This window comes from Panthera tigris, chromosome A1 (genome assembly GCF_018350195.1).
Source record: "Panthera tigris isolate Pti1 chromosome A1, P.tigris_Pti1_mat1.1, whole genome shotgun sequence".
Lineage (NCBI taxonomy): Eukaryota > Metazoa > Chordata > Mammalia > Carnivora > Felidae > Panthera > Panthera tigris.
The window spans coordinates 10,194,174-10,208,696 of NC_056660.1; the positions used below are offsets into that span (position 1 = coordinate 10,194,174).

The window sequence follows — 14,523 nt, forward strand, 5'->3', positions numbered from 1 at the left end:
ATCATACACAAGTCATTTGGAAAATACTGTCTCACGGAAGTAGGCGCGTCTTCCCAACGTTGACATGCGTCAGTATAGGATATCAGAAAGAAAATTACATTTCTTAATACCACCTTTGATCTCATGGAAAAGTCTTTAAGGATCGGGAGGCTACTAGGCTCATGGTAGCAGACACGAGTTTTCCAAAATTCAAGTTTCATGTCAAAGCCTGAATTTTCTCGTTGGCAACGGATGCCATCCGTTATTTTTTCCTGGGAGTGACAGGCTCACTTTGTTTCTTTTTGAGAAAATGTGTGCCCGGTCCCCGAGGTTGAAGAGCCATGGTTTGTCAGTCTATCAACTAACAATGGTGTTGTGCAGGGGGAAAAAAACAAGCATCCGGTTCAGTGATCACACGAGTGCTTTTTCTTGAGAGGATGTCAGAGTTTGATATATAGGAGTCCTTTGACGCCACACCTCAGTTTCGCCACACAAAATATCAAAAAGGCATGTACTCAGGGCGTCATTTAATAAGATTAGTAATTCGTACTGTTCCGTTACGCGGTAACTTGGCTTTTGTGTTGCCGTTACCACTGCCTTGATTAGCGCCGAGCCAACACAATAGCACTTTGACCCGTGCTGCTTTTCACCATTGGTGGAAATTCAACACAGAGAAAAAAGCAAATAACATGTTAGTGTTGTCACAGGAAGTTTTGAGAGCTGCGTGAAATAATCGTCTTGAGAATTGAACAAAATGTTATTTAACGGGAAGGAATGCCTGTAAAGCCCTTGGCTGAGTACCTGGTGTATACGTGTCTATTAAAAGTTAGCTATGACTATTAGGCTGTTGATTCTGTGAGGGTGCAGCTCTCAGTAATAATGGTAGTAATGATGAACTTCCATTTGTTTCTCTTACCAATTCGCTCCTCTGGCCGATCTCTGTTTTAATTCATTGCTCCGTCCGTCTCCTTCTGTGGTCTCTTCGCTCCAGCCAATAGCTGTTCCCCCACGAGAACTGGATGGTTGATCTGCCCTCTGTCACGTCTTCACAGTGATCCTTTCTCTTCCTGCTGCTGCCACCCTGGTTAAAGAGCACAACTTTGTGGAAAGAAACTGCCACCAAAGGCAGTTCCGGCTGTTGGGGTTTGACCTGCTTGAGATTCACTTTACCGCTCTGCAAAGCGAGAAGAATAGCCCTTTTACGTATATTTTTTGTGAGGGTTAAATGAAGTCACATAGTTGAAAGTAATTATATTAGTTTCGGGTGTGCTGTTTCGTTTTTTTTTTTTTAACCATTCTTTCTGCTTTGCTTCCTCTCGCCAATTCATCCAAAATGTTACCGTTGAATTAATTTTTTCACAGCATAGCCCTTTCATGAAATCAGGACACAACACACATGAACAGGGAACGTTACGTACCGGGTTTTCTGACAGCGGTTGCAGACTTAGGACACAAGACAGGCCTTAGGAGCTACGGTGTCATGGTGGAGGGTTTTGTCATTACCACTGAAACACCTTTCCCATCTCTCCGCTGCCCTTCCTGCGACACTCAACGGAAGGTCAATCTCCTTAGCATGGCATTTAACGTCTTCCTCAAGGCAGCCCGAACTGGCTTCTCCTTCATATTTCCTATGTGCCGGCCAAACTGAACTCCTCAGTCTTTGACCTCGTAGCTCCCAGCTTCCGTGTTACTGCCCGCCCTGTTCTCTCTGTTGCAATGCCCTTCTCACCTTCTCTCGCTGCAGACAGCCCCTTTGACCCTTAACCCGCAGTTCAACTCCCCGTGTGCGAGACCTTCTTCCGCCCCGCAGGTGGATGTGCTAACCTTCTCCCTGCATTTCTGTCATACTTTGTTCAGATGCTTCTTAGAGTGCTTTCCATATTCTACACAAGCTCGTGGCTACTCATGTGCATCTCGGTCCTCTCCACCAGACTGTGATCTCCCCAGGAAACGCGTTTCTCTTCCCAACCTCAGCAGGTCCTGTGGGGGCCTCCTACCTGCCGTTACTCTCTGACATGTTTATTGATGGATAAGTGAAAAAGAATTGTGTTCGTTTTGTTGAGTTTATTAACCAGGATCCTACACCTGAAAGCAGCTGTTGTAAAAGAAATGACTACTTATTGGCAACAGCACCCAAAACACCAACACATTTCATGTAAGCTGCTGTGCATTTATGACCCACACCTTCTGTTCTTAATAAAAGTCTTAATAAAAGCACCACATAGCTATTATTTATTTATTTGTTTGTTTATTTATTTATGTTTTCTTCATTTTCTTTCATTAATTTCTGGTAATTTCTAACAAATAGGGTTGTGTCTCCTTGGTTACATTTATTACTAGGTATTTTATTCTTTTTGATGCAATTGTAAACGGGATTGTTTCTCTTTCTGATGGTTAATTATTAGTATATAGAAACCCAACAGATTTTTGTAGACATATTTTATATCCTGCAACTTTACTGAATTTTTTTTATTAGTTCTAAGCTTTCTGATGGAGTCTTCAGCGTTTTCTACATTTAATATCCGGTCGTCTAGAAATAGTGTGGATCCCACTGTCGGTGGGAATGTAAGCTGGCACAGCCACTATGGAAAACAGTATAAGGGTTCCTCAAAAAAGTAAAAATACAACTACCATAGGATTCAGCAACTCTACTTCTGGGTATTTATCCAAAGGAAACGAAAACCAATTGGAAAAGGTATCTGCACCCCAATGTTCATTGCAGCATTATTTACAATAGCCAAGCTATGGAAAAAACCTGTGTCCATTGATAGATGAATGGGTAATGAAAAAAGAATAAAAAATATTATTCAGCCATACAAAGGAATAACATCTTGCCATTTGCAACAACATGGATGGACTTTGAGTAAGTAAGTCAGACAAAGACAAATATTGTATGATCTCTTTTATATGCAGAGAGTAAAATATATATATATATAAAATAAACAAGCTCATAGATGCAGAGAATAGATCGATTTCCAGAGGTAATGGGTGGGGGATAGGAGACATGGGTGAATTATTATTATTTTAGTTTAAATACATTGACTATTAAGAATGGATCCTAGAGGGGTGCCTGGGTGGCTCAGTCGGTTGTGTCCGACTTTGGCTCAGGTCATGATCTTGTGGTTCACGGGTTCGAGCCCCAAGTTGGGCTCTGTGCAGACAGCTCAGAACCTGGAGCCTGCTTTGTGGATTCTGTCTCCCTCTCTCTCTGCCCCTCCCCCACTCGTACTCTGTCTCTCTCTCTCTCTCTCTCTTTCAAGGAGAAAAAAAAAAAAGAATGGATCACAGAGGAGATAAAATATACTTAAATTGCTTCAAAAAAACTCAAACACAGACACTTCCCGTTGCTCATGTTGATACAGCTATCAGGAGCAATCCCTAATCTTACTGAAAACTGGAGGATATGTGATTCCAGAAAGAAGAACAAAAGCAGATGATCTACTTCTGTTCAGAAGTTTCTAGGAGTTAGCTTTTTTTTTTTTTTTTTTTTTCCTTCAGAGAAGTGTTTGTACCACACGGTATCTTCAAAAGAACAGAAAATCAAATGGTAATAGCCTTGGATTGGTGGGCTTGTCCTGGGGGCCTGCTGAGACCGTAACTTTTATTTCCTGGATCTTGGTTCAGGGCTGTTGGTTTAAGAATCCTGCGGTTAAGCCTCTTGGGCTAAAAGTCTTGTTTGAAAGTCGGGCTTGATAGGTTTCACCTATGGCTTTTGAATAGCTTTGGAAGCAAAGTGAGACCAGCTCCCCTAGGGCTTTGGAGAGGCCCCCTTATTTGTGTTATCAGGGTGTTCCTCTTGAGCACCTGCTGCAGGGGGAGGTTGTGGCCACTGGATCTACTCTGAACCATGAAGTTCCTTGCTGTGTGTCTCTTCTTCCTGTCTTACACTTCTCCCACAGGGAATAAAGATTCTCTTGCTTCCCTAAAGCTTAAAGCATCAGGTGAAGTGACGCATTGCTCTCCTGTTACCAGGTGTGCACGGATTCCGGGGACGACTGGCATGACCGGCCAGGTGGTTACATCATGGGTCTGATTTACAATGACCTTATGTCCTAGAGATCCAGTTTTGGACATTCCAGTCCACTGTCAGACCCTAGGCTTGATTTTAGGTTTTTGAAAAGAATTCCTAAGGCCACTTCTCTGTGTGCGAAGAAAACGGCTCTCCTGAAGGTGAGAGGGCCCTAGAGCGGAGAGCTGGAATCTGTCCCTTGGTCTTTGCTGCTATGAGAACTTGCAAGCCGTGGGAGAGAGGTAGCAGACGGGGAGAGGGCTGGGCACGAAGCCTGGGCCACCCTATGGCCGCTTCACAGCCCACCAAACTTCTTTAGACTGATCTGCTTTGTGCGTGTTGTGTCTCTGCCTGGGACGCCTTTCCTCCTTTTCTCAGCCCAGGATCCTAGGTCTCCTTTAAGACCCTGCACAAGTCACTTTGGCCTTACTGATGGATTCCCATGGCCACCATTTTGTTTCCCCCCCTGTATGTTCCAAAGTGTTTCCATCCACCTGTACTGTAGCATTTATCACAGGGCAAAAAAATTACTTAGGAACATTTTTATCTCCCTAACTGGACTGTGAGTTTGTGCTCAATGCCATGTTTTATGCTTTGCATCCAAAGCCTTAGCCGTGGACACGTGGGCTAGAAACCATTCACTATCAGTTAAATGAATGGATTCTGGCATCTGGGTCTATAGTTAGTATAAGCTCAGAAACCATCTGTTTGGAGCTTGCTTATTAGATTATTTGGCTATCTATGGTTTTATGCATAGGTCTTTATATTCTTCTGTGGAATTTAGAAAATTCTTTTAAAAATTACCAGACTGTTTTAATTATGTTGTAACAGGCACTCCTCCCCAGAAAGAGGGGACTCCTTGCTTCATTCCCGCACAGGGGAGGGGCATACTTTCAGGGGTCAGTATGGGGGTGGCATCTGGAATTAAGATGCGTGACCCCCAGGAAGACAGAGATAAGGCAGGCTCTTTTTTCATATCACAATCTTAGGGTTTACGAGATTTACGCGTTTGCATGGAGAGTGGTCCCCTTACAGTTGGTGTTTCAAATAGCAGAAGAGGCACTGAGGCAAGGGGTGTCTAACCACGTATCTGTTAGTGTCCTCATGAGCACATTTTGTTTCAGTTAACTTTCAACTTGTTTTTGGGAGAGGGAACTCCCAGGAAGTCCATTTATCATATGACCAGAGTAAGTGAAAGGTAATCCTTTTTAAAATGTGAGTTATGGAGCTCTGTAATGTGCCATTTATCTATGTCTACTGTGGAACGGAAGAACGTTGGGGCAGATTTGTTACTTAAACAGAGTGTGCTCCCTGGTGTCTTTGGGGCTCCATTTCCCACACCTTGTTCCCGCACACAAAATACTCTCACGTGGTGCATTTTGACGAGAACGTTGATTGAGCACTTAAGAGTTGCCTGTTACGAAACGTGGAGTAGGTATGTGAACACATACCTGGTAAGTAAGCTGCTTAATTATCAGGCTTCTGTTCTTTTTAAACACATCTTGTTTTGATACTCAATATCAAATACATGTGGCGGGATGTTTTCTCGGAAGAACGCTGAACAGCTTTGGACGCTGGAAACCTTCTAGAACTTTTAACCAGGCAGGCAGGTTTTAGAAGATAAAAGGGATCGAGGCAGTCAACCATGAATTTGAAAAGAAGCTTCACTAAAAAAAAAAAAAAAAATGAAAGGAAGGAGTCTTACATGTCTCTTTTTGTAAAAATAGTTATTGACATGTAGCCACAAACCCCGGCTGAATAACAAGATCGCGCCATTTGCATTCACGCAAAATGGACGACACACAAAGTATTCAGCTTCCAGTTTCAAGAAGTCGGTACGAACCAGAGAGAAAACGCACAGTCTCTAGACGTCCTTGTTAAAGCACTGGCAGCAGGTGTTGCACGCTGGGCAAACAACAATATTATCCTAACACATTCAAGGCTAAGCCCCTCGATGGTCTCCACTTTTATAAGGCTCAACACAACAAGCATTTATTCAGCACCTGCTTCGCTATCCTAACACCTTACTTGTATTCCCACCACCTGGCACCGGTCTTCATTTAACGTTTAGCGAGTGGGTGAACGTGGCCCGTCCGTGTGGAAGGTGCTGGTGTGCTTAGCACCGTTGCAGGCACAGAGTAGGCATCCAACAAATACCATGAGGTATGAATGAAAACACCCACACAGACTTCAGGAGGTCATGGTCTAATCTCAGGTGGGTGATGGGCACTTGGTCCTGTATGCTTTCTAGGAGAGAGAAAGGAGTCAAGGCTTGGGGGAGGCACAAAGCAGTGAAGAACCATTAGAGGGGATTCAGAGTCCTCGGTTATTGCTTTCCTCCTCTGCCCACCACACAGCACAAGGGGGCCAGACCTGGCCAGGGCTTCCCCGTCTCCTGGCTGGGGAGGGAAGCCCCTGAACAGTCCCATGGGGACAAGAGGGTCTCTCCACATGAGGCTTACACGCGTCACTCCACTTCTCTGTATATCAATTTTTATCATACGTTTTGAAAAAAACTACACCCTCCCTCTTCCATTATGGTGAACCGCTTAAAATGACATTTACATTAAATTACATTTACACAAACTTCTGTTGAAAGCCAAATTCCAGGCCTAAGCTCTTGGCCAAAGCCCATTAAAGGGGGATATTAAGTAAATTAGTTGAGCTGATTAAAAACACCTTCATCAAAGTAGAACACTGGTGCCAACAATATTAAGAGTTGAATTATTGATTTTTTTTTTTTTTTTTTAATGGCCGATGGTACGTTAGCAGGGAGGAAAAAGTCCTTCTCCTTTCCTTCCTGTCCTCCCACCCCCCACTTCTCCCATCCCCCACTTTGGGAGCGAGAAGGGGAACTACTGACCTACTCCTGGAGATCCCGGAAAGGGAGGTGACAGAGAAGTGGGGGGGTGGGGAGAGGAAGGCAGAAGATGGGGTCCAGGTAAGGGAGAAGAGGGAGAAAAGGAGGGGAGACTAACGGCCGGACGGAGCAGAAGCTAGGGTCGCTGCGGAGGTGCAGCCACCTCTACCCACACCGCGTGGCGGGACCCCGGGCACAGCCGCGGGCCAGGCAGGCGCTGGAACGGGCACGGGGACGCTCCCCAAGCCGGCCGCCAGAGGGCGCGACCGGAGCCGGCGCGGCGGAGCCCGAGGAGGGAGGAGGGGAGCCGGCGGAGAAGGGTCAGCCGCGGCGGCAGGGGCGGCAGCGGTAGCGGCGCAGCTCCGCTCCCCGCGCGTCTCCCGTCCCCGCGCTCCAGCAGGGCGCACGGTCCCCGCCGCCGGGATGCTGCCGCCCGCCGGCCGCGGCCGCCGCCGCCTCGCACTCCCGGCGCTGCTCTCGCTCCTCACCTGCTCCCTGGGTAAGTAGCGGGCGGCCCGGGCGCGCACCGGAGAGGCGTGGGCTTCCCGGGCGCTGCCGCCCGCGCCCCGCGTCCGCGCGCGGGAGGAGGCGGCGGGCGGCCCAGCCCTGCCCCGCGGGCGCCCGCGTCCCGCCGTCCCGTCCCCGCCGCGCCGGCGGCAGCGCCCCCTCGCGGCGTCCGGGTCTGGGGGGGGGGGAGACCCCGCTCTCCGGGACCCCGGGGCGCGCCGCGCCCGGCCCCTTTCGGCTCGCTGGGTCCCGCCGCCGCCCCGGCCCCGCTCGCGTCTGCCCGCCTCCTTCCGCCGGGAGCTGGCGGCCGGCCGAGCCGGGAGGGCGAGGCGCTCACCCCCACAGGAAGCGCTGAGTAAATGTGCAACTGCGAGAAACTTTGAGAGGAGGGAAGCGGCGGCCGCGGTCCCGCCCCCCTGCCTTCCGCCCGCGTCCCGCCTGCCCCGCGCGCCCCGCTCGCCCCGCGCGGGCGCCGCCGGCTGGAGGCGAGCGGGTGGCCCGGCGTCCGGGCCGCTCGCTCGTCGCGCACCCCCGCGCCCCGCGGGCGGGGGCGAGGGACGGTGTCCTCCCCACGTCCGCGGGGTCTTCCGGCCGTGCCCTGGTCTCCCGGGCTGAGACGCCAACTTGGCACCAGCCCCTTCTACGGAGTCCTGGGCCAGCAAGGGAGGATCGGGGTGCCCGGCTGGGCCCTCAGTGTGTGCGGTCGTGGCGTGGGGGAGGCGGTGGGGACGCTCCCCAATCTTGGGTCGCTATGGGGGAAAATCAGAACACTTCTGGAGACAATGCTTGTCGGGGCTGCTGCTGCCGTAATGCCCCTTCCCTTTTTCCTCCCGTTCTCCTCGCAAGAGTATTTTCTCCACCGTATCGTAAAAGGATGGGGCAGAAGTTAAAAAAAAAAAAAAAATCACCGTAATGGACGTTTATGATGAGACTCGTTCAAGGTTGAAAGCTTGGGGGAAGAATTGCTCCCTTTTCAGTGTTCTCAGGGTTCTTGTCCTCTAACCCGGACTTTTGGGTTTCCAGTCGGTTAAAAGGCAGTAATTTCAGATTTTTAGAAATGGCAGAAGGGTGCAACTTAGGAAAAGACGTAGCGTTATTGCACATTGCTTTTTGGTAGCCCACTGGAACCTTTACAGCACGTTTTTTTTAATTTGGATTTAAACTCTTCGAATAGGGGCCTTATTTGCGTCCCCGCCCCCGGCATTTCTATAGGTGCTCACTACGTGTGGGGAAAATCGAGTGAGATTAATTGTTAATTAATTGTTCACATGCATGATTAAGTAAGCAACAATGCAATTAAAAGCATTCGGGCACCTTGGGCAGAGAAAGCTGTAATTGACGGTGGTGAGCAACTGAACTTGGAGATCTGCTTCAGTGGAAAAATGCATCACCGGCCAGGGCAGCCCTGGGGGAAGGGGAGGTTGGAGGGGTGGGAGGTTGACTAGGTGACTCTTGGCTGCATCACTTGGCTTGCTGCCTGGGAGTTTTGCACCTAAGCAAATGGGGTGGGTGATAGCCGAAATTGGCATTCTATTTATAGCACTGCACTTTATAATGCTGTACTGGGGATATAGTATTTGTATATAATATATTCAATCTATGGGCTGAAACACATTTAAATGTATTGCTACACGTATCTATTTTGTACTGCACTTAAGGGAATAGCTGCACTGCCCAAACTTGATAGTACGTTAAAGGACAGTCAGAATGAACCAGAATGTCAACACGTTTTTAGAGATGTCTATTAACATTGCGAAGTTGTCAGATAAGCACAATAAATAAGACGTAAAACCTATTAAAAGGTCCCTGGGAGACATTTGGCTCTGTGAACTGGCTTTCATGGATTTCAAGAATACAGGAAGCTGTGTTCTTCGAGGTCTGAAGTAAATCACGGGTTCAGTTTATTGAGCTCTGCTTTGGTGGCGTTGGGGGAGCACCAAGACGTGAAAAGATGCGGTGCCCGCTCTGTAAATCTCGAAATCAGGAATCTTGGAATCTTGCTAAAACGAGAGATTATGACAGGAGTTCTGACGCATGTGAACAATCCTGATGGGTGAAAAATACTCTAAATATCCCCTTAGAAGTTTGGCCTGGGTATATATAGTTTAGTTTTCCCACAAACTGTAGCATATTCATTTGAGTTTTCAGAGAAGAGTCAATATAGAAAATTTATTTTAAATCCATATGATTATACAGATCAAATTCACTGTAACTTCAATTCTGAAGTCCAGTGCCAGTTCTAGAATCAGATTTATTCACACCTCTGCGCCAGCCGCTGTGTGGCTTCTAGTGAGTTTGAGCTCCGTTTTCTCCTAGAAAACAGGAGGCATAGACTAGATAAAATACCACAACTTTGCCATTTCTTACAGTTTTAACAGACTGATCTATTGTGGCAGAGACTGCTCTCTGCTTACCCAGTAACCCCTAGTTCCTTCTTTTCCAGACTAAGAAAGCCCGTTAGATAATCAGGAGTGTCACCTGACTGCATTTGGAGCTAGGGTCTTCAAGGAGTATAATTAAGGTTAAATGATGTCATAAGGGTGGGGCCCAAATCCAACAGGGCCTGTGTCCTTATCTTCCTTATCCTTGGAAGAGGAAGGGACACCAGGGATGCATACAGAGAAAAGGCCATGTAAAGGACACCGTAAGAAGACTGCTACCTACAAGCCAGGGAAAGGGGTCTCCGCAGAAACCAACCCCGTTGGCACCTTGATTTGGGACTTCTAGCTTCCAGAACTGTGAGGAGTAAATTTCTGCCGTTCGAACCATCCAGTCTGTGGTTTCTGTTATGGCAGCTCTAGCTGACTAATAATACAGGGAGTGAGGGAAAGGGTGGAGGAATGTGGTGGCGGGGGCGGCAGTGGCAGTGTGGCGAAAACCCATTTCTCAGTGGCCCTTGCAAAGCAGGGTTAACCACTGAGTTATCTGTTGAGATTTTTGGGTGGGTCTCTTGGTAATGGCAGCTGACCCAGCTCGGATGCTGGCTTTTTTTAAGTTGCATTTTTTTTTTTTTTTTTTTTTTTTTTTTTGCCTTTGTTTCATCTTCCTTCCCATTGTCTGTAAATCTGATGGCTGGAGCCGTGGTGGCCATCTTGTGACCATGAGGTGACCTTGAAGACAGAAGCGAGTAGTAAGGACAGTAGAGCAGAAAGAATAACACCACCTGGGTGCGAGATGGATGTGGGACACCATGCCAGTCCTGGGTCACTTATTTCCGGACTTGTTGGGCATGATATTAAAAATAAACCCCTGTCTTCTTGAAGCCTCAGTTGTTTGGGTTTTCGATTACACGCAGCCAGCCTGATCCTAATCGATAACATCTGTGAAGAAGCTCATTTGAACCAGTGGTAAAATAAGATACTTTTATCTTTCTTTTTTTTAAATGTTTGTTTATTTTTGACAGAGAGAGAGAGAGCATGAGCAGGGAGCTGGACACTCAACCGACTGAGCCACCCAGGCGCCCCTAACTTTTATCTTTCTTATCCCTGTTTCTCCTCTTTATGATTCAGGATTGTATTTCTTAGCATCTGCCAAAGTTAGGGATGATTTTTCCTTCTGTTCCAGTTCTTGGTCAGATTTTTTCACTGCAGTCAATTAGACATTTTGGGACACCAAGAATCAGACCTGATCCCAGGTGTTTTTATTGTTTTTATTTTTATATATTTTTAAACCCTCTTATTTCTTATAACAGATATGACTGATACAGGTTTTACCCATCTGGATGGGTAGTCTGGGCCTCAAGTTGGTGCAGCCCCCTTGGTCACAGACTTGACCCAAGGGCATTTGCCTAGAGCCAATAGTCAAGCTCTTTAACTGGGGGGCATATGAGGAGGGGGGGGTGGAGAGCAACTGTTTCAGGTGGGATGGCCAGGGTGGGGAAGAGTTGTCCTGACCCTTCTGTCAGCTTTTGTTAACTTGCTCTGAGGCAAGCCTTGTAGGCCCAGTACTTGAGCAAGTCCTGGTAATTGACCTCATTTGGACCACAAAGGGCCAGGTGGTTTGTTTTTCTTTTCATTAGAAACATTATAAATCAGGCATAATTTCTAGGCACAAAGGGATTATTTATGGGGAATTTGCAAATGTTCTAGATTTTGCCCCTTTGTAACATATGGGTGATCCGTCTTTGGTGTTGCCAGATTCTTGCTTAAGAACAGTGTACAGGAGCATTCATTCCATCTTTCCCAACACAAAGGAAAAATTCTAGGGAGTGTCAGAGGTTCATCAGATCTATTACTGATTGAGAGTCGCCCTTGATTCCATATTTCAAAGCTCTCTTCACAAGGCCACTCCCAGAGAAACCCGATTCGGTGTAGGTGCTGATTTGCACTACTAGAAAATGTCAACAGCAGTATTGAAAGAAAGACCTGTCCTCGAAATTTTTGTTCGTTTATTCAAAAACTGTCGAGTATCTCCATATGTCAGGCACTGAGGATATCGCAGGAAGGAGACAGATCTGGTCTGGCTTTCCCCCCGTGGAACTTGCAGTCTCGAGGGGAAGGAACATTATGCGGAAACAAATTGCACTGCGCTCAGTGTGGCAGAGGAGTTCGGGGTGCTGTGGGAACGCGTGTCTCAGGAGGGTCTTTAGCCTGGAGTTTGGAGTCCTGTTTCTCAACAGAGGGCGATCTTGCCCCTGGGAGAACACTTGTCAAGGGCTAGAGACTTTCTGGTGGTCACAGGGATGATTTGGCAGGAAGGGTTAGGGTCACTGGCCTCTGAGCTCGCGGTGCGGCTGAGCAGTCCTAGTGCCCGGGACCACCTCCCCCTGCTCAGAATCAGCGATCGGTCTAGTGTCAACGGTGCCAGGTTCCAGGTTGGGGAACCTTGGAGTTGGGGCTCAAGGAGAGCTTCCTGGAGGAGGGGACATCAGAGCTCAGACTGGAAGGGGAAGCAGAAATCCGTTAAATGAAGGACGGGGGTACGCATGGCAGGGGAAAGAGCTTGGTGCCCAGAGAAACACAGTGCAGAAAGGACTGGGGCTAGAGAGATCGGGAGAGGGGCTGGGAAGATCAGTAGGGGGTCACACAATGCAGGCTCTTGCAGATGAGGGTAAGGACTTGGGACTTTGTCCTTAGAGCAGTGGGAAGTGACTGAAGGGCTGTCCTAGGAGAGTGACATGATTTAACTTCGCAGTTTGAGAAACTCACTCTGGTTTTCCTATGGAACAGGAATTAAGAGGCGGCCAGCGGGGACGTGTGGGACCAGTGAGGAGGCTGTTGGAATCAACCACGGGAGGGATGATTAACACTCTCTAAGACACGGCGATTGATGGGTACAGTGGGCTGAGAGGAAGGCGGGGGTCACGCATGAATCAGGTTTCTGTCATGAGCTGTGGGCGGCTCCTGGTGCTGTTTACTGATACAGGCGCTAATGGAGAAGGACCAGATTTAAACAGTTTGTTTTCTTTTTATTGTAGCTAAATAACATGAAATTTCTCTTAACCATTTATAAGTGTACAATTCTGTGGCATTAAGTACCCAGACGTTTTTCTAAAATTTAATTTTAGAGGGAGGTGAGGATGACGAGTTTAGTTTGGACAAGTTGAGTTTGGGGTGCATGTGAGATAGTCAGGTTCCATGTCAGGTGGGCAGTTAGATTTGTGGGTCTGGAGCTCATAGGAGAGCTTGGCTGTGGAGAGATATGGCAGCATTGGAATATATATATAATATATATGATATAATATACGTAATATATGTATATGTAATATACATATAATGTATATAATATGTACATATATAATATATATATTATATATAATGTATATATACATTATATGTATATATATAATATATATGTAATATATACATATAATATATATAATATACTTATTCATACACACATATTTTATATACGTATATATGTATATAACATACATATTATATATATATGTAATATACATATAATGTATATAATATGTACATATATATAATATGTATATTATATATAATGTATATATGTATATAATACATATAACATATATGTATTATATACATATATATAATATACATATTCATACACACATATTTTATATATGTATATAATATATGTACATATAATATACATTATATATGTAATATACATATGATGTATATAATATGTACATATATATGTATATTATATATATAATGTATATATGTATATATATACATATATGTATATATATAATATATATGTAATATATACATATAATATATATAATATACATATTCATACACACATATTTTATATATGTATATAATATATGTATATAATATACATATAATATATATGTAATATACATATGATGTATATAATATGTACATATATATAATATGTATATTATATATATAATGTATATATGTATATATATACATATATGTATATATAATATATATGTAATATATACATATAATATATATAATATACATATTCATACACACATATTTTATATATGTATATATGTATATAATATACATAATATATATGTAATATACATATAATGTATATAATATGTACATATATATAATGTATATATTATATACATATATGTATGTATTATATATAATATATATGTAATATATACATATAATATATATAATATACATATTCATACACACATCTTTTTTTTTTAAAGAGGAGAGTCTTAATTGGTAAAATAAATCCATTTAAGCTTTTACTCAAAATGTGTGGATATCCAAGATTTGGTAGAAGCTGGGGAAGAAAATAGTCTTTATCTGTGTGATGTAAAGCTGCAGGCTTATCCAAAAAAAAGAAAAGAAAATGAGTGAAAGTATCATCAAATAAGATTTGAATGTATCTCAATTATAGCAGTGCCTTTTTCTCCTAGGGATAGGACTTCTTTTCACTCCTAAAAGAATATTTTATGATCTGAAAAGGTGATATGTTTTAGTTTACATCATTGCTTGCCGTAAGAAGCCCAAGGCTCTTTACATGTCATGCTGAATTTATCTTCTCCAAATCCTTGAGGGCGGATATGCTGGAGCTTGTGCTTCGTTGATGAGGTGAAGGGAGTGAAGGAAGGTACGTGGCCAAGGCCTGTTGGAAAAATTGCCCCTTTCCATCCCTTGGTGTCTGTCCACCTGTGCACCCCAGTGTGTCAGACTTCACACAGGACAATCACCTCAGGGTCTTGAAGAGTTCCCTTTGTGAAGGGCTTTTTTGTTAAAAT

At 45.0% G+C, this 14,523-nt stretch overlaps 1 protein-coding gene across 3 annotated transcripts in view; it reads left to right on the plus strand.

Annotated features, from left to right (window-relative positions):
* The first annotated feature begins 6,162 nt into the window (after positions 1-6,162).
* B3GLCT (beta 3-glucosyltransferase) overlaps positions 6,163-14,523 on the plus strand; it is a 118,963-nt gene continuing 110,602 nt past the window's right edge. The window contains exon 1 of one of the 3 annotated variants that reach the window (XM_042994843.1): positions 6,163-7,347. In XM_042994843.1, coding sequence (XP_042850777.1) covers positions 7,272-7,347 — 76 coding nt within the window. In that variant the 5' untranslated portion in view covers positions 6,163-7,271. The remainder of the gene's footprint in view (positions 7,348-14,523) is intronic. The other 2 variants (XM_042994782.1, XM_042994727.1) reach the window with 2 other exon arrangements.